The 20,562-nt window shown below is 39.7% G+C and overlaps 1 protein-coding gene across 1 annotated transcript in view; it reads left to right on the top strand.

The window, feature by feature from the left end:
• Positions 1-20,562, top strand: part of LOC127878833 (sushi, von Willebrand factor type A, EGF and pentraxin domain-containing protein 1-like) — a 47,453-nt gene that overhangs the window by 1,178 nt on the left and 25,713 nt on the right. The window contains exons 3-18 of the mRNA XM_052425358.1: positions 986-1,114; positions 1,634-1,816; positions 4,793-4,960; positions 5,259-5,417; positions 5,775-5,942; positions 6,419-6,586; positions 6,863-7,018; positions 10,502-10,669; positions 12,219-12,386; positions 12,968-13,123; positions 13,554-13,721; positions 14,330-14,497; positions 14,787-14,954; positions 15,123-15,290; positions 16,628-16,795; positions 17,094-17,255. Of these exons, the coding sequence (XP_052281318.1) occupies positions 986-1,114; positions 1,634-1,816; positions 4,793-4,960; positions 5,259-5,417; positions 5,775-5,942; positions 6,419-6,586; positions 6,863-7,018; positions 10,502-10,669; positions 12,219-12,386; positions 12,968-13,123; positions 13,554-13,721; positions 14,330-14,497; positions 14,787-14,954; positions 15,123-15,290; positions 16,628-16,795; positions 17,094-17,255 (2,625 nt within the window). The remainder of the gene's footprint in view (positions 1-985; positions 1,115-1,633; positions 1,817-4,792; positions 4,961-5,258; positions 5,418-5,774; positions 5,943-6,418; positions 6,587-6,862; positions 7,019-10,501; positions 10,670-12,218; positions 12,387-12,967; positions 13,124-13,553; positions 13,722-14,329; positions 14,498-14,786; positions 14,955-15,122; positions 15,291-16,627; positions 16,796-17,093; positions 17,256-20,562) is intronic.

The following is a 20,562-nucleotide window of genomic DNA, read 5'->3' on the forward strand; positions in this document are numbered from 1 at the left end:
CAGAGGAGAAAAGGAGCTTTGATATTGTATTGCAATACATCTCAAGAAGTAATTGTGAAATTAGAAAAAAATATCAGTCTGTTGACAGACTATAATTCAGCCAGAAGAGAAAATGAGCTTTAATATTGTATTGCAATACATCTCAAGAAATATTATCAGTCTGTTGACAGACTAATTTTCCCCTTATATCAGTTATACATCAGCCTGAGTATTTCCCCTTATACTAGTATCAGCTATACATCAACCTGACTATTTTCGTTTATATCAGTTATACATCAACCAGAGTATTTACCTTATATCAGTTATACAACAACCTGAGTATTTTCACTTATATCAGTTCTACATCAACCAGAGTATTTTTACCTTATATCAGTTATACAACAACCCTAGTATGTTCCCTTATATCAGTTCTACAACAACCTGAGTACGTTCACCTTATATCAGTTATACATCATCCTGGGTATTGTCCCTTATATCAGTTCTACAACAACCTGAGAATTTTCACCTTATATCAGTTATACATCATCCTGGGTATTGTCCCTTATATCAGTTATACATCAACGTGAGTAGTTTCCCATTATATCAGTTCTACAGCAACATGAGTATTTCACCTTATATCAGTTATACGTCAACCTGAATATGTTCCCTTTACACACCATAACATCCACGTTCACCTTTGGTAATGACAAAAGTCGTCTTTTATCGGCAATCTAATATTTGAAATAAATCCCAAGGTCCATTCCATGTGTGCAAACATTTTATATCATTTGAGCGTGCTTATCATAAGTATGGTTATGGATTCATTAAACTCGTGCAAATCATGAACGATACATAATCCATTGATCCAATTCCGAAGGATGGGAGAGTCCACCTGGCATAAATGGGTTAAGGCGTATATTGAATGCTTATGGTGTGCTCGAGTGAAAGAGTAATGTTATCGAGCTACGAATAGTGCTTTTGAGTAAATATATTTGCGATATTTCAGAGCCTCATCCGAATGTTGGCTCCGAGAGAGTGTATCTGTCCATCGTGAATAGTGTCACAGAACCGAGCAGGATCTGCAATACCACGCACGGGGCGTCCGGGCCAGAGTATAACATGCTGATACGCGTAGGTTAGTATGGTGTTAGTTAGCCTATTTGATGTTTCACACTTACCACTACTACCACCACTACTACTACTACTACTACTACTACTACTACTGCTACTACTACTACTACTACTGCTACTACTACTACTCCTACTCCTACTACTACTACTACTACTACTACTACTACTACTACTACTACTACTACTACTATTACTACGACTACTACTACTACTACTACTACTACTACTACTACTACTACTACTACTACTACTACTACTACTACTACTACTACTACTACTACTACTACTTCTACTACTACTTCTTCTACTACTACTACTACTACTACTACAACTACTACGCCTACTGCTACTGCTACTGCTACTGCTACTACTACTACTACTACTACTACTACTACTACTACTACTACTACTACTACTACTACTACTACTACTACTGCTGCTGCTGCTGCTTCTAAAACAGCCACCGCCACCTCTACCATCTCCGCTATCGCGAAACCATTATCTACCGTCATTTTGTTTTCAGGAGGTGAAAGCGCAGCAAAAGTGACCTGTCCCTATACATTTCTTGGTCGCTATGGTTACACTCATTTCTCATCCACGGGGTCTTTTACTTGCGACGCAGCAACGTCAGAGCTGGACGCGTGTACAAATACGCAACACATGAAGTTCAACTATACAGCTTGCTCTACCAGGGTGACCTACTCACGTAAGTTACTCAGAAACCTATTTTGATGACCTATTTTTGAATTTGAAGTTGATTGGATGAAAAGTTCAAAGGTCACACTCCGGGCCGTCACATAATGGAGCCTTAGGGACGTTAGGGTCTTACAAACTTTCAAATACACTCGGATTGTGTTTAGTAATACAGCGTTATGTGTAGCTATGAGGTCATGAACATTACAATGTTGTAAAGCTGCATTGTGGTTTCTCAACCGTTCTATCATCATACTAATTTAAATGAATGCATATTTTTATTATGCGCATTATCTGTCGATGACACTGTAGTTAATTATTTCAGAGTCCGACACGGTATGGTGCGTAAACAACGTTTTTATGAACGATGTAAATTACGTCACAATTTTCAATGGAAATGACGCAGATGGCATTATTGACAACACTAACGTCTATAGATACGCATGCATGGTAAGTAATGTAGCATTCCTTCCCTGGCGTTTTTTACCAGTCATAATTCAATGTCAATAACAATAATATTTTTTATCTGCGACCAATGTTAACACGAGGAGACGGTGTGCCGCACGGGAGACGCGTGTTCTTAGTTCAAAGTTGAAGTTCCACATATAGAGTCCGAAATTCCAAATTGGACATAATATACTTTGCACAGACTGTAATCTCGTCATTTACTATGCAATTTAACAATACCTTGCCAACAATGTACACCATACATGTCGCGCGCAAGTCACTAGCTCCACTGCAATATTAAAACAACGGCTCAATAAAAGGTTCAATAGATTTAGACTGTAACTTTATCATACCTCGAACAATATTTACTTGCCTAAAATTTTCTTCATTTTATTAACCTTGTCTCAGGTCCATTTATCTCGATCATAATTATAGGTTAACACTTACCAAACAAAATAATTATATATTGAGTCCACTGTTTAAGTAAAATGAGTTGACTCATATTATAAATACACATTATTGTACAATACAGTTTCGACATTTCGTTATTACAATCATTCGTTTAAAAAAACATGTTGTTATTTTTACTGTACGGTATTTTTCCGACATGGTGTCAACATAACGTCAAGGTATTACTGCTATAATGTAAGCATCGAAGAATTTTGCTTCTCGTAACGTTTCTCCATATTGACAAGTATTAGATGTGGACCACATTCAAAGCGTTTTTTAGATATTGTTTGTACTTTTAAAGTGTCTGTTATGCAATTAGGCTGTCTGGTCGAACGCTAGTGGCGCTTCCGTTGCTCCACAGCAGTGCCGTTCGGGACAGACGCCGGTTGCCTTTCCCACAACGAATTCCGGTATCATGATCGGTGGACGGCTGTCGACGTTGTCCTCACGAGGAGGTCTGTATATCTGCAGATTTACGCATAAGTTAAATATTAAAGCTCGATTGCATCAAATCCATGAAGGCTAACACACTATCGATTCCATTTCGAGGAACTAATGCAGAATGTCTTTATTAGTAAAGCGATTGATGCACAGCCAGAGGATTGCGGACTCTACAACATAACTTGTCCTTGGATTGCATGACGTATTTATTAGTAGAGCGATTGATTAAAAAATCCGAGGGTTATGGATTTGACCACAAAACGTGACTGTTGATTGGTCATGAAATATTTTACACGGCCATTTTCAATTAAGGCAGTTGTCTGGCATACGTATATACATGTATGCTTGCTAATCCTAGGAAAAAAGCTTACACAGAGAAGGCGTTTGGAGCTTAGGTACAGGTCTTTTATTTTTGACGATGCTGCTTCAGCAAAGCAGCTCGTCTTAGTTAGCATACCATGAAAAAAATCTTCACAATGGCGACCTGTGTAAAAGACCGAGCCAGTCCGATTGAGTTAGCTTAATTTTCTCATACCTCGTTGATTATCATTTATAATAGTAAATGAATCTTGGCTCCCGTCCTCTTTCAAGTTTCCTCGAGAGAATCGGGACATGAACGAGACACGAAAATACCAGGTGGCACTTAAAACGCTGTAACGCTTGGAAAACCCCAAATGTAGTTATTTTTAGATTTGATCGAGAATGTAACCCGTCGCCCAGTTTCGCCGAATGGGTCAAGTTTCCCACGGGTACCACATGTTCTTCCCCGTACCCCCATTATTTTTTTCGTACCCAACATTTTTCGTACCCATTTTTTTCGTACCCAATTTTGTTCGTACCCAATTTTTTTTCGTACCAAATTTTGTTCGTACCCATTTTTTTTTCGTACCCAATGTTTTTTCGTTCCTAATTTTTTTTTTGGCATAATTTTTTCAATCCCAAACTTTTCTTACCCAATCTTTTTTTCGTTCCCAAATTTTCCTTCCCATATACACAATGGTGGTGATAAACTTAAATTGATGCTTCAATATCCATCCTCTTCAAAAGCATCGTCACACCAGTACTGTCAGCACTTTGATCTATCTTTGTTGGTGAAGTTGTTTATACAGAACTCGTTATTTCGATGCTTTGTGTTGTAACCTTCTTTAAATGTGCTCATGTTGTAAAATATCAAATTTAAAACAAATAGATGTACATCGATTCTGTTTTGTTTCATGACTTGAACGATTTGAACCGAGTAATTATAACTTTTGAGAGTGTGCAAAAATGAATTTGTTTCTAAGTGTTCTTGAACGCACTTCATGCAATATTTGTTGTCTTCAACGCATATTGGAATTAAAGGAATTTTAATAATTTCTTTTTGTCCAATTCAGCTTCCTGTCGTAAGTACATTTTGTTTTCATATCAAATACAAACGAATGTTCTATCAGAACCATTCTTTAAAAAAAGAAGTTACATGTATGAAAATCAAATATTAAAAACGAATGAACATTTTGGTGACATTATTATTCATTTGAAAATAAAACACATACTATTTATATTATATATCTCTTATTTAGTAAAATCATCACCTATTCTATGATGCACATCTTAAAGTAATTAATTACATAATTGAAAAGAAAAGTATGTCTTATATTTTGAATACTACCAGAAACGTGTGAAACACTCAGCAACCCGCCGAGAGGTATCGTCGCCATAGCAACGAGCGGCTCCGTGACCACAGCGACGTACACGTGTCAGGCAAATTACACGTTGTGGGGTAACGTGTCACGTATCTGCCAGGCAGACAACAAGTGGGGCGGGTCTGAACCGTTCTGCAGTACGTACTGGTGTTGCAAATATTACAACTGTAAATAAGTTTTTTTTATTTTGATATTTTGGGTTTAAAACGTTCTGTCTTTTTAAATTGTTTTTGATTTATTATTGAACCATGAACACCCAGTCAGAAATATCACTGCAGAGCGTCATGTTTACGGAAGGGATCTTAAATAGTCTTATTTATTTTCAATACTTATAGTGCTCGCTTTAAATTATGCATTATACCTCAAACTTATTAATGGTTTTGCAAATATGACACACCATTTATACAATACCATTACACTGATCTGCTTTTCCAGACTGTGCAATCCCGCCAACACCGTCAAACGGAATTGTGGTGGTGAACAGTGGTGGCACCGTGGCCACGTTCTCTTGTAACGTTGGATACACGTTGAGCGGCGTGAGGACGCGAATGTGCCAGGACGGATTGACCTGGGACGGATCGAACCCAACATGCGGTAAGGTAGCAAAATGGATATAAACACATTCGATGTTTTGTTTTTCTGCTATCATATGCGCATGAAGACCTGTAAAATACAACTAACAGAATGTCGAATACACTGGATAAGCCAATGGCTTCTTCCCTATAGCTGTTTTAAATCATTTTATTGATAGATGCATTGAATAAAGTACGTAAGAAACGATAATAAACTGAAATGTTAAAGTCATTCGCTTTGATATGTCTTTACAAAATAGATATATATGGTTCTTTTATATAAGTAATTTTATAATAACCGATAACACCTGAATCATATGTTTATATAATTTACTTAAACATGAATTTTCACGTATTGCAAGCCACGGTTATTTTTCAGTGAAGTGCCAAACGCTGGCGTCAGTGAGCGGCCAGACTTCGACGCTATCTACCAACGCCACAGTGACGTCAGTGACGTTTTCATGTGCAAACGGCTATACATTGAACGGAATAGCGTCCATGACGTGTTTGTCGACAGGAAACTGGACTGATGTTCAACCTTCTTGCAGTGAGAAGCTTATTAATTGAACATCGCCTTTTGACTTGTGATTTGTATTGATGTTTTCGAATGTACACGTTTAATGTTTTTTAGCTGAATGCATAAGCACTTCTGTCCATTACATATTTATTGAACATGTTAACGCCCTTCTTTTTTATGTCCCCCAGTCTTTACTGGGGGGCATATTGTTTTTTTCCCGGTCTGTTTGCTGGTTTGTTTGCGTCAAACTTTAACATTTGCCATAACGTTTGCAATATTGAAGATAGCAACTTGATATTTGGCATGCATGTGTATCTCGTGGAGCTGCACATTTTGAGTGTTGGAAGGTCATGGTCAAGGTCATCCTTCAAGGTCAAAGATCAAATATATGGGGGTTACATAGTGTTTCATAAACACATATTGTTTTATTCTGCAGTTGTCACCGTTGCTTAGGACGTTATCCATTTAAAAATTCAAAAACTTATCCGCGTCCTTTCTGTTACCAGCTATCTGTAAGACACTGACCAATCCGTTGAGCGGCACAGTGACGCTGTCCACGAACGGCCTGGTCACCAAGGCGACGTACTCGTGCAGCTCAGGATATACGCTACAGGGCGTGACCAACCGCACGTGCTTGACAGACGGCAACTGGGATGGAGCAGACTCGACGTGTTGTGAGTTGTGTTTTCGTTGTTGCGAGAATCATTCTTGTTCAACTAAAATTGCTTTCCAGTAAGTCTGGCAGTATCGGTTTATCAATACTTTAATTTATCCTTTTGCAGGTGTGCAAGATTGAAAACGCTACAATTATGCGCATGTATGCGAGTTTTGTTTGTACATCATACATGTTACCGCTATAGTCAAGTATACATGTAAACGTGTTCCTAATTAATAGAATAATTGTTATCATTATAAACTGGTCAAACTTCTCAGAAACTTGATTCTTCCAGCTTGCGATGCCCCTAGCACCCCTATCGGCGGAAGTGTAGCCGCGAACGGTTCCGTTGCGCTGTACACGTGCAATCTCGGGTCAACCATCATCGGCTCAGCCTCCCGCTCATGTCAGTCGGACGGAAGTGGCTGGAGCGGCACCAATCCCGCATGCAGTAAGTTCGTTGTTCAGAGTTCTTTAAGAGATAATTATGGAAACCAACAACGTATTCTCTTTTGCATTATGTTCCGGATAGACCAATGCAAGATGCTGCCACTAGAACCAGGAAAGAAAGAATCATGTGGCTCAAGGCGTCCTACAAGAAATCATGGAAACAACTCCACGAGGATCTCGACATCATCCTCAAAACATTCTTGCAAGGACCAGTGGATCGGAAACTCACCACCCTCACCACCCTTATCTACTCGAAAGGGAGGGAGAGGTTTGGACTTGATGAGGGAGTTGCATGAAAAGAACCTCCAAAACCTAACAGACGGCAGACCCGTATACAGAATCTGAGACACGAACTCAGACAGCTGACCTCAAGATACCGAACCAGTTCACCTACGGAAAGGACTGGACAAACGCAACTCCGGCAAACACTACGGTCAGAGCTGATGTCACTACGGAAAGCCGAAAACACAAGAAGGAAAGCCAGGGAAAGGGCAAAGAAGAGAGCAGCATTCACAGCCAACCCATACAAGTTTGCAAGATCCTTACTCGACAAAGAACAGTCAGGGAAGTTAGAAGCATCACTTGAAGAGGTTGAAAGATATCTCCATTCTACACACTCTGACCCCAATCGAGAGGCACCGCTAGCGGACTGTGAACGAATAGACCCAGCTAAGGAACCAGAGAAGCCGTTAGATGTCTTGAAACCAACACTGGGGGAAGTTAAGGATACCATCAGGAAAGCAAGATGCGCTTTAGCGCCCGGACCCAACGCCATCCCGTATAAAGTATACAAGATGTGCCCATTACTTATAAAGCGGTTGTGGAGGCTTCTTAGGGTTGTATGGAGGAGATTCCAGACGCATGGAAGGAAGCAGACGGAGTATTTACACCAAAGGAAAAGAACTCCAAGACAGTCAACCAGTTCCGAACGATCTCGTTGCTCAACGTCGAGGGAAAAATATTCTTAGCTATTCTTGCAAGGCGTCTGACATCTTTCTTGACTGGAAACAAGTACATTGACACTTCAGTTCAGAAGAGGGGAGTTCCTGGTTTCTCCGGCTGTATGGAGCACACCAGCGCAATCACACAGCTCATTCGTGAGGCGAAAGAAGGCAGGAAGGACCTTACCATTGTCTGGCTTGACTTAGCCAACGCGTATGGATCCATTCCACACCAGCTGATCTACACAGCCCTCCAGCACTACCATGTAGATGGCCACGTACAGAAGATCATCACCAGCTTCATGGATGTCATTCGGCTACGGTTTGCTGTAGGTGACCAGCTAACTGGATGGCAGAAGCTGGAAAGGGGAATCGTGACAGGATGCACTGTTTCCGTGGTTCTTATCATTATGGGGATGAACCTTCTGATAAACGCGGCTCAACGCGAGACGAGAGGTCCAAAGACGGAATCGGGAATCTATCTCCCATCAAGCAGAGGTTTTATGGACGACCTCACATTGTCGACTACAACGCATATCCAAGCTAGGTGGATGCTGACGGCCCTGACAGACGGCGCCTCATGGGGAAGAATGAAGTTCAAGGCAGTCAAATCCAGAGCCCTCGTCATTAAGAAGGGACAGACAACAAAAAGATTCAAGCTCCACATACAGAATGAGGAGATCCCGTCCATAGTGAAAAGCCCAATAAAGTGCCTTGGGAAATGGTTTGATGCAAGTCTACGAGATCGAGACAATGCCAAGAAGCTCAAGCAACAGGTAGAAGATGGCCTAAAGAAGATTGATCGCTGTGGACTACCAGGGAAGTTCAAAGCCTGGTTGTACCAGCATGCATTGCTCCCAATACCACTCTGGCCACTGATGTTGTACGAGGTTGCTATTACGACAGTCGAAGCCCAAGAGAGGACTACCAGCAGGCACCTCAGAAAGTGGCCCGGAGTACCGCCAAGTTTCACAAGGATTGGACTCTACGGGAAGACCAACAAGCTGCAGCTCCCACTATCTTCACTGGTAGAAGATTTCAAAATCGCAAAGACGACAAGACTTGTGCTGACTCTGAGGGATTCTCCGGATGACTGTATTCGGGGAGCAGGGATTGAAACCCGTACTAGCAAAAAGTGTATGTGGGCAAGGCAGAGAGCAACCTCAAGCACAAAGACATTGCCGGAGTGACTGCCGTTGGACGTCAGGGGATCGGCGCAACCAAGACCGTATTGTGGAGCAGATCAGACCAGAAGGAGAGACGAGCAATGATACAGTCAGAGGTCAGAAGAGAGGAGGAGAGCGCAAGACAGGCTAGGGCAGTTGAGATGGGAGCGCAGGGAACATGGACCACGTGGAACACCACATACAGGAAGTTGACCTGGGGAGAAATCTGGAAATACGAGCCACTGAGATTTTCGTTCCTCCTCAGGTCTGTCTATGACCTTCTACCATATCCAGCCAACCTATGCCGACGGGGACACACAACGGATCCCAAATGCAGTCTGTGCGACAGAATCGGCACACTAGAACATGTGCTGTCATCCTGCTCTACAGCTCTGACACAGGGGAGGTACCGATGGAGGCACGACTCAGTACTCAGAGAGCTGGCTGACTGGCTGGAAGGAGAGACCAAGAAGGAACGAGGGAACCACCCTGCTCATAAGCTCATATCCTTCGTGAAGACTGGTGAGACCAGTAAAACGCAAACGACACACAGGTTGTCAATCTTAGATGGCACAACTGGCTGGAATATAGATGTGGATTTGGGGAAGATACTTGTATTCCCAGACGTGGTCCAGACGACCCTACGACCAGATGTCGTACTGTGGTTAAAGTCAGGGAAGAAGCACATCGTCATCGAGCTGACAGTACCATGGGAGACAAGGTGTGACGAGGCTTACGTAAAGCAAAGTACTCAAAGCTCCTTGATCTCTGTAAGCAACGTGGCTGTCGTACTTGGCTGTTCCCGGTAGAAGTCGGCGCAAGAGGTTTCTGTTCCCAGTCAGTGTGCAGACTGATGACTGCACTTTGGGCTACTGGAAGAGGCAGAAGGGGGGCTATCCAGACACTGAGCCAAGCAGCTGAGAGGGCGTCAAGTTGGCTGTGGCTTAAACGAGAGGAGAAGAGCTGGAAGCATCAACCGACAAACAGTGATTGATCACCACTGTGGGCCCACCGCCACCAGAGTGTTCATGGAATAAAGGGCTGAAACACTCCATGGCGGCGGAATCCATGCTGATGATGTTGGTTGAGAGCATTCCATTATCAACCCATGATAATGTTATGTATACTTCACACTTTCTGGCAAAAAGCCAAGTTCAATGTTCATTTATGTGTGTATTTTCGTTTTTATGTTATCTGATTTAATAATTATAATTCGGATCATATTAAAAATACTTGTCAACGAATCGATGTTTGATATTTATAATAAACGTGTATGATTGCTTGAATAATTATATTTAGACAATGCTAGAAATGTGCAAAAGGTCTGAACACTTAACGATAAAGTTTGATTTGTCCATTTGATGTGTACCCTTTCAGCAACATGTGTGACGTTAACTACGGTAGTCGGAGGCAGTTATTCGTTAACAACAAACGGCATACAGACGTCAGCGACGTATACATGCAACGTTGGCTTTACTCTCAACGGTGATAACCAAATAACGTGCCAGTCAACCGGAGTTTGGAGCCCTGTTCAGCCGACATGTGGTGCATGGAATTTTCCTATTTTCTTTATTTGTTGGGATTTAAATATTATTAAATCATATATGTGGAGATCTAGGTTTATAAAGGTAATGTGCTGTATAAGTGTTTACATATTTTACATATTAACTAAATGTTGGATTTGCGTGCGTCCAATGCTTCTGATTAAGTTTATAATCCTGCTCAACTTTACTTATAGTTAAATATGTACAAAATATGTTGAATTTCGTCAGATATTCCATATTTTTGTTTTGGACTTGCTGTGAGGGGCAGTGGGATATATGTTATGATTGTGTGTGTCACTGTGTGTGTGTGTGTGGGGGGGGGGGGGGGGGGGGGCGGGGGCTTATAAAAGAACTGAGTGCAATTTTAATCTAGACTTTTCTCATATGTGTTTTAATAACGACAACGACTTATGTAAATGTGTATGATGTTTTAAAAAACTGTCTAGTGGTGCGTGCAAACAATTGTATGAATTAAGCTCACATTGTAGTATTTTTTTATAAAGCAACGACTGTATAATTATGTTAATATATTTGTCATTGTCATTACTTCGGTATTAACCTTTTACGGATATAAGAATTTATTGACATTGAGTACTTAATTCACGTGAAGGTTCAGTTGTTTGAGCAATATCACCTGTATTTATTCGCATTGATCTGGTCTTTGGTTGAATTTAAGTAACCCTTACCGATGAATATTACACACAATTTTAATAGGGACAGGCAAAACGGTCGCAACGTAAAACGCCTCTCAATAAAAAAATTCGAATCGGACAAAAATGGAGTCACATCGGTTTCAAAGTTTTCCCGGTCCAGACATTTATCGGAATTTCGAAGAGCATTTATTATCAGATCAATTGAATAATTGTTATACATGCACGATGATTATTAACCAGTAAATGTAACATATGTAAGCAGCTTATTAAGTTAAGACTAATTGTGTTTTCAATCAACTAATAGTGTGTCCTATCCTGTGTAAATGTGTCCTATCCTGTGTAAATGTGTCCTATCCTGTGTAAATGTGTCCTATCCTGTGTAAATGTGTCCTATCCTGTGTAAATGTGTCCTATCCTGTGTAAATGTGTCCTATCCTGTGTAAATGTGTCCTATCCTGTGTAAATGTGTCATATCCTGTGTAAATGTGCCCTATCCTGTGTAAATGTGTCCATCCTGTGTAAATGTGTCCTATCCTGTGTAAATGTGTCCTATCCTGTGTAAATGTGTCATATCCTGTGTAAATGTGCCCTATCCTGTGTAAATGTGTCCATCCTGTGTAAATGTGTCCTATCCTGTGTAAATGTGTCCTATCCTGTGTAAATGTGTACTATCCTGTGTAAATGTGTCCTATCCTGTGTAAATGTGTCCTATCCTGTGTAAATGTGTCCTATCCTGTGTTACATTCTATCATCATACTATGCTTCTACGTTTAGATAAAATAAATTCTCTACTTTAATTCTGCGAGCCAGGTTAGTCAACAATATAACTGCAAGATTTTAGCATAAGAATTGAAGAGTATACGAAAATAACGCCTTCGTTTAATTCACAAATTCTAGTAAAATGTGCAACACTTGACAACCCGTCGAGCGGCAGAGTGACGCTACTGACGTCCGGGACAAAGACGAGCGCCACCTACTCTTGCTCGTCCGGTTATAGCCTCAATGGCGTCACAATCCGGCTGTGCAACCCGGACGGAAGTTGGAGCTTATCAGCCCCCACATGCAGTAAGTTTTCGGCGTGGTTTCAAGTTGTAAAACACTACATGCGCGCCTTTCCATTTCAGCACACGTGATTGTATATACATTAACGTGATTTTTGCTTAAAAAGTTATCTCTGACTGTAGCTTGTTTTATGACCCACACAATTTGGGAACTGTTTACAAACGTTTGTAAATGTATACAATGAATAAGCTGTACAAAGGTCTTATGTCCCCTACGCTGACAGTTTCAATATGCATGGAAGACAGTTAAGCATAGTCCTTGGATGCTTGATCATCTTGTTCTAAATTGATTTGCATGGGAAAATAAAATATAAATATAGTACTCGATGTATGTTAGTAAAAGTTTCTCTCAAGTATTTTTCAAAAATATGAGACTCATAAAATCCATTTGTCACATTTCACAAGAGTGCAAGAGTAACATCTTTTTGTGGTTAAATCTCGGATGCTATCAAAAAACTTCACAGAAACACACACAAAAGACATTGGAGTATGCAGAGTAAGAACTTTATTTTATGATAACATGATGACATAAATGCAATTTGTTAAAACTATGTTCTTACATATTTTCGTTTACTTGCATTGCAGCATGCATAGGGCCGCCATCCGTCGTGAACGGGAACGTCACTTCCGACGGCAGCAAGGCGACTTACATGTGCCATATAGGCTATTCAATCAGCGGGGTCAGCACCCGGACGTGCAGCAGTACCGGAAGTGGCTGGAGCGACACCGATCCCACGTGCAGTAAGGATAAGACAGGCTTTGACATCATGCAGTTATTTATTAATCTGAGAATTAAATACTGATGTACCGTTTTACCTGTTATATACCCTGTCTTATTCGTCGTTGAGATAGAGAAATCCTTTATCACAGTCAACTCATTTTGTTCCCTGAATTTTTCCCCGACAAGGCTTTAGCAAAGTTAATGTAAATGAATTAACTATAGTATATCTTTCATATCAGAACAAAACCATAAAATCATCGTTAACTACGTAAGATGATACTGTAGTAAACTCAGCATATTTACCTATACTTGGAAACAAACACTATTATCAATCAAACAGTATTCTAGAGAACCTCTGCAATATTCACCAAAAGCTTATGTTTTAGCAATAGTAACTCTTCAGTGATGTTATTATTTTCAAAATTTGGTAATCTGAACTTCCTTTTGCAGCCACGTGTGCCACACTTCCGTCTCCGACTGGTGGATCCGTTTTGATGACCTCAGACGGATTAAACACTAAGGCAACTTACAGCTGCCTCACCGGTTACACCCTCAATGGGATTTCCCCAATCACGTGCAGGAGCGACGGCACGTGGAACTTCCAACCTCCCACTTGTGGTATGTAAAATAATGCTCATCTGTTTTAAACACTTAAATACGAGTATTATACAAGAAAACCGTGTATGCATAGCATCAAAGAGGCGCCATTTGATTATTTATTTTAAGCCACGACTAAAGCAATATAAGGCGTTACCATAGCCTCTCTACATAACACGTGTTGCTTTTCTCCTTGCGAGTATACTGGCGCGGCTGGCGCAAACATAATCGGTAGAAAGCAGTTTTATTAAGTGTTGGTTAAGCAAACGGACAAATAGAAAAGGAAACATAACTGCATGCAAATCACTATTGTTGTGCATGCGACGCTTACTTAAAGTACAAACTTGAAGATGTCATTTCCGTATGAAACAACACGGAAAACGGTACTTTATCTTATCAAAATATCTTGTCAGGTGACCAAACATTGATCCAGTATGTGTTACTATAGAAATGCATAGAGTAATACAAAACATTTGTTTACTGTTTTTGAACAATCGCCGTTAAATATTAGACATGTTACTTGTCGGACATTATGACGTCGCGAAACAATGCAGGATGCGATGAAGATTTGTTTGTGTCGCTTAAATAATATTTAAATTCAAACCACTTATCAAGGCAACCATTTTCAGCCAAGTGCCCGGATTTGGTTGACCCGAGCAGTGGGACGGTAATAGTAAACTCGTCAGGGGGCGTCACCACAGCCTCGTTCTCATGTGCGACCGGATATTACATCAGCGGCGCCTCACAGCTCACCTGCAAGACGGACGGAAATTGGGATAAGTCTGCCCCGACGTGCAGTTAGTAGCATTTTTCAGTGATATATGTATAATGCAGATATGTGAATGTCTTTAAAGACTTCCTACAAAACCTTTTATGTAGTAAACATGCAAATTTTAGATGGCAATTTTTGATTAATAAAAAAACTACACCATGTTTGTTTTCATAGTGTGATCACCATCTTTAATTGCCTCTTTTTTTGCGAACACTAATATGAATTTGGTCTTTTTACGCAATAACGTACCTCTTAAAATAAAAGATTATGTTGACGGTTGTGCTATATATAAAATCAAAGATAAACTTTTGCAGAGTGCAACTTCCCGCTGGCGATAGCGAATGGCGGGGTGTCGGTGTCGGATAGTGCCGGCGCTACGGCGGCGGCGTACCGCTGTGACCGCGGCTACTCGCTGAGCGGTCTGAACTCCCGGCTCTGTATGAGTGACGGAAGTGGCTGGCAGGGAGCCGACCCATCTTGTAGTGCGTATTAAAACATGCATTCATCCATGGGTTTATAACGACGTCCATGTACTGGGCATACTTCGTCAATAAAATTACTTTTAAAATATCTAAAGTTATAACTTAAATTTCCAGGCATTGTTTTGCATCGACCAATTCACTTTTACAATTACATGTTCGCTTATTCAGCCGTGTGTCAGACGCTGCCTGTTGCCGGTACTGGTACAATCACTTACACCACGAACGGTACACACACGATTGCCAGCTTCCGGTGTGATAGTGGTTCCACACTGAAGGGAACAAGCGAGCTTACCTGTCAATCAAACGGTCAATGGAACTCAAGCCCTCCCACCTGTGGTAATTTGCATTTACATCCTGACTCAATGCTTCGAAAACATTGATCTGATCATAACTAATTTACAAAATTACTTAGAAAATTATAGGTTTTAGGTTTTTCATAGGTTTTATTTCAGAATCCATTAGGCTTGAATCCCATGAGTAAACATACATACAATGTAGTCAAAAGTGGTCTACATATATACGAACCTAAATTTATTTCGCTCTCTTGTTGTATTTTAAACTAATTCTATAAATTGTCCTTCGTGTAAGGGTTAAAATCAAGTCAGACAAAGCAAGTCATTACCAGCTGCATCTAACAAAGAGAGATTAAGATTAAATATAGTTCAATTTGAAGTCGTAATGGCTGGTCGAATAGGACGAAACCTAACACTCGACTATTGTCATGCCGTGTACTGTATGTGGCTGGTAGGTCGTAATCGACATATTTTGAGCGCAGTTATGGCTTACACTATTCATATATCTGATCTGCGCTTGGTATCCTAACAACATGCTAATTTTAACGAATCTGGTGCAGGACTAATGTTACCCAAGTAAAGTCATACATATTATGCCTCCACAAAAGTTGTTTCATATAGCAGCGCACTTGTCCGTCAATCCGTTCGTACGTTCGGACCTCGAAGTTTGTATGGTAAATTCATCTAGAACTGCTCGATGAATTTCCCTATGTATGCGATCAGTAAAGAAGCTCAGTAAAGAAGGAATATTGTCTTGACCTGTTTTCGCAGAATAATGGCCCGTTGTCTGTTTTACCTGCTCAGACTTTTACGACCTCAGACCTGAACGACCTAAATGTACATATGATCGTAAAGTTTTTTTTAGCTTTTACTCATTTTACAGAATTACGGACGTTTGGATTCCATTATATAATATACTTACTTTCCAACAAATTGCGTACTAAACTTCTGGGCGGATTTAACACACTTTCACAACGCGATGTACTAACAATATAGTGTACTAGATTGTGAATAAATGCAAATTGACTGCGACCAGGTTGTGCAGAATTATTTTCCTTTTGTTGTAATGTTTAAAAGTATAACTGTTATATAAAGGTGATTTTTTGTGGAAACAAGTCCCGTTAAAAAGCCGGGATTGTTATGTGTCCGAACATGTGTCGTGTAGACAATGTATGTATGGACCAATGTATATATTTTACAATGTCATTATTTGGAAATAAAATATGTTTAAAGTAACGTGTAGGCATCCGTATCTTGTATTTATTTAGTAAAAACTAAGAGACATTCGTGTCTTGAAATTATTATATTTTTTTAATTTATTGATAAGTATAATCTATACATTTTCATGTTTTCAATATACATGTACGCGCGCGTTAATAGTTTCATGTCCGACGCCGGGTACCATAACCAGCGGAAGTGTATCTATGACAACCACCGGCACCGTTACCACGGCAACCTATACTTGCTTGAGCGGGTACGAGCTGACGTCTCTGGGGACGTTGACGTGTCAAGTGACCGGAAATTGGGACCGCCCAAGTCCGACATGTGGTTCGTATGGATGCACTCTTGTTGGTTTTATAGCATTATCCGACTTAATTTAGTTGGTTTATTCAAGATCGACATGGTTTGCACTGCCATAAAAAAACTCATTGCTTACCCACTTTTTTCAAACACCCTAATTGTAGAAGAAACTTTAAAACAATTTTAAATATGAACTTTATTTTTTACCAAGACTTTCATTATTTTTAATACCTTTTTAAGAACTCAATAGGATAACACTTAAATATTAGTGGGAGATAAATACAATAATTAAAAAAGGCCAATATTGTCATGTGCTCTTTTGTAGTTTGTCTGATCCCTCCACTTATCTCCAACGGTTATTTCGACGTCTCTCTTGACAAAACCACCGTGACGTACACGTGCAACGTCAACTTCATCTTAGTGGGCGGCTCTACACGCACGTGTAAATTTGACGGCACTGGCTGGAGCGGAATTGCACCATCATGCGGTAAGAACTCACGCTTGTCACCTTGTAGTGTGGTGTAACCCAACTAAAGACACGTGTAACATGTGGTATGGACTTATGGGTGACCTTTGGTGTACCAGTTTGCGCTAATTAGGGGGGAATGTTTGACCGCGCTGTATTTTTGAAAAAAAAGTTTTGCGTTGTTTATTTCACGCGGAGTTCCAATTTTCTTTGAAGGATGAGATGAATACATATCTTAACAGTGTAAGTTGACTTTTATTAAATGTATTAGAAAAAACATGTTATCATTCAGTTATCTCAACCTAATTAGCGCAAATTTTAACGATGTATGATTTCTTATTTCATGTGTAGAATAGTATTTTTTTCTAAAATGAGAACTTATGCGCTAATTAGGTTAATTTTATGATGTGTTATTGTTAACAGATGTTTAACCATTTTACTTGCAATTAAAAGGCGTCTTTACACATAATAATGAAGCTTTCGTCTCGCTATCAATAAACCATATGTACTTTCGTAGTTTCACAACTTATACCACTGTCTTTCACTCTTCAGTGGACCCGGCCCTAGCTAGCGCACCAGTTACAGAAAATCCAGAGGAATACGGAACCGGCTTCATAGTAGCTGTTGCCCTTTTGGCCGTTGGTATTGTTGCCGCGGCCGTCGTCGCTGGTGTCTTCATATACAGGGACTGCCGGAACCGTAAACAGGCGTCTCGCGTGGCGTCCTCCACCGGCCGCTCCATACAGACCCCGAAAGGCAAGCGGATATTTGAGTTTGCGAATGGTCTCGAGAAACTGTATTTCAATAATTCCAAACTAAATTTGATAATTCCAAGTGATAAATTAAAATCAATTAAAATAAAAGTACTATTAATATTTTCCACTTACATGTAGAAAATGCCACTATGCTCTATAATTAATTCTATTTTAATATTCACTAAACCACAAACCGACTCCGTATTATGTGGTCCATAGTTCAACAGTCAAAATACAAGCAAAATAAGAAGTTAACAAAATATATTAACGAGAATCATAGGCTGCCAACACGATTTACAATTGTGGAAACATCTTTTTATAATATTTCACTTCCGATTTCAGAAGTGGACGACATGTTGCCAGATTCAAAGCCAGGTGGTGAGAAGCCTATGTTTAATCATAAATATGAACGACAACTGCCTACGAGAGTTGACAACACGTTATCAGCCAAGGAGATTGATGCACCGATTTCTAATGGACATGTTGCAGCCATTAGAGAAAAAGAAAGTCTCTCTCTGAAATCTGTGCGACTTCCGCCACTAAGCAGTAAACCACCCACCGGCCATCTTCAAGTCGGAAATAAACTGAAATTGAAGAAATTAGGCCAACTTCGGAAGGCATCGGCGCGAGGTTTGCGGCCTAAGACGCCACAGGAACGCATAATGACACCTGACCTGCTGTCAACGGCTGACTTTGGTTACATTCTGCCTCAGTTCTGCTATGACGTGGAGATGGCCATTGAAGCCGATTTCAAGGCGCGCAAGAAAAGCAAGCGCCTGAAAACAAAGAGGAGGAAGTCCGCGAGACGGGAACTTCCGTTGAACACGACCGACGCTGGACCGGAGTAACCTCAGGTGGCAAACCATAGCAACGAATTAGGAAACCCGTTGGACATATACAACTTGACTCTGTAAATCCACTGTCAGTTTACCGACTGAGAGTAGCTGACGACATTATGATCGTTTCATTGATTTACTTACCTACTCAGTAATGTTGTGGATGCGCTTTGAAATTCGTATGTAGCTTTGTAAATTTTTTACAACAAAGGAATGAGCCTGTGCAATTAGAAACATCCTGCATGCATTAAACAGTATTACTAAAGAACCAAATTGCGACTTATGTCAAGGATTATGAGTAATTTAATTTGCAATAAATAACTCTTTTGCGAGAATTTTTACGTGCGAGAATTATTTCGATTAAAGCAGGATTTTATAAAGATTAAAAATGTTTTGTTCAATTTTTAAGAGAATTATAATATACTAAGTTGTGCTCAAGTTGGGTTTTACTTTCTGCATTGTTAACGTATATTTTTGAACGCTTATTTTGTTCTTTGTCTATATGAATACCGGCGAGTACGTGGTTATAATATTGTATAACAGATATGCAAACACAATGTATAGTCCTTGTAGGATGTTAGTGTAAGTATTGTTTTTATATAGAATGCCACACTGAGCGTTTGTGTATGCTTATGAACTAATTGTTTTAATCTTAGTTCATTCTAATTATAAGAAGATGCGTAGATGTTTGATTTCAGATCATAACTGTTGACGTGTTCTAAACTAGAACAGAGCTGATAATGAACATAATGGAAAATGACTATTGAGTTGTATGTTTTTGTTGGTATATTGTTCCTTTTTATATTATTTCATTCATATTTTAGTTATTTGTTGTTGTACAGTCAGTGTGTTCTAACACTTTACCATTGTATCTGTTTTAAATTCACCCTGTAATAATATTTGATAGCACATGGTATTTACTTTTCCTTCTTGTCAAACCAAACCTCCTCGCCCATTTAACTTTGCTACCTGTTTTCATTAGAAAAGGACTTTTAAAGTTTTATATAAAAAAATATCACCATATTGTAGTATAACACCCATATGAATCACACAATGACTCTATGTCCTTATCAACTACACGTAATCTTGCAAATTCTTCGTTCTTGCAGCATTTCGGACAAATTACGGCTTTTGTCAGCCTGTGAGTAACGTTACCCAACGATTTCCATTATATAATGTCCCCACATGTTTTCCTCATCAAATCCACATCCTTGTCGCGTGAACGTTTCCGACGTGGATATAACACGTTTATTGATTGTTAGTACTTGTACTAAGAACATTGTTCTGTGGACATGCACTTATGAAAGTTATTAAAATATGTTATTGCTTATTTTAGTGCCATTTTTGATTGGTGCATATATACCATTGACAACATGATAAAACCTTGCAATACAGTCATTGACAAGTGCACGCGACACTCTTTAGGGGAAACCGCGTATCCTTAAAGCGACTTTTACCATAAATGTTTTTTCTTTAAATCGTTCGTTGTAAAAATGTTCAAACTACAGTCCAAGTAAAGTTAGCATTCCCTTTTGTGAATTTTATGTTATGTATTTCAACATAGCGTATTTTTGTTATTTTGTTCTTTTGTTGTCTATAGTTGGATAGTTACAGTGCCATCAACATAAACTTGTTTTCTATTTATAAGCATTCTAAGTGCTGTATGATTTATCTTTTCGGTGTTTTATGTCGATAATTTTGTGTTTAGCTCGTTGATGATTGCAATAAATAATTTCC

This window comes from Dreissena polymorpha, chromosome 4 (assembly GCF_020536995.1).
Source record: "Dreissena polymorpha isolate Duluth1 chromosome 4, UMN_Dpol_1.0, whole genome shotgun sequence".
Taxonomy (NCBI): Eukaryota; Metazoa; Mollusca; class Bivalvia; order Myida; family Dreissenidae; genus Dreissena; species Dreissena polymorpha.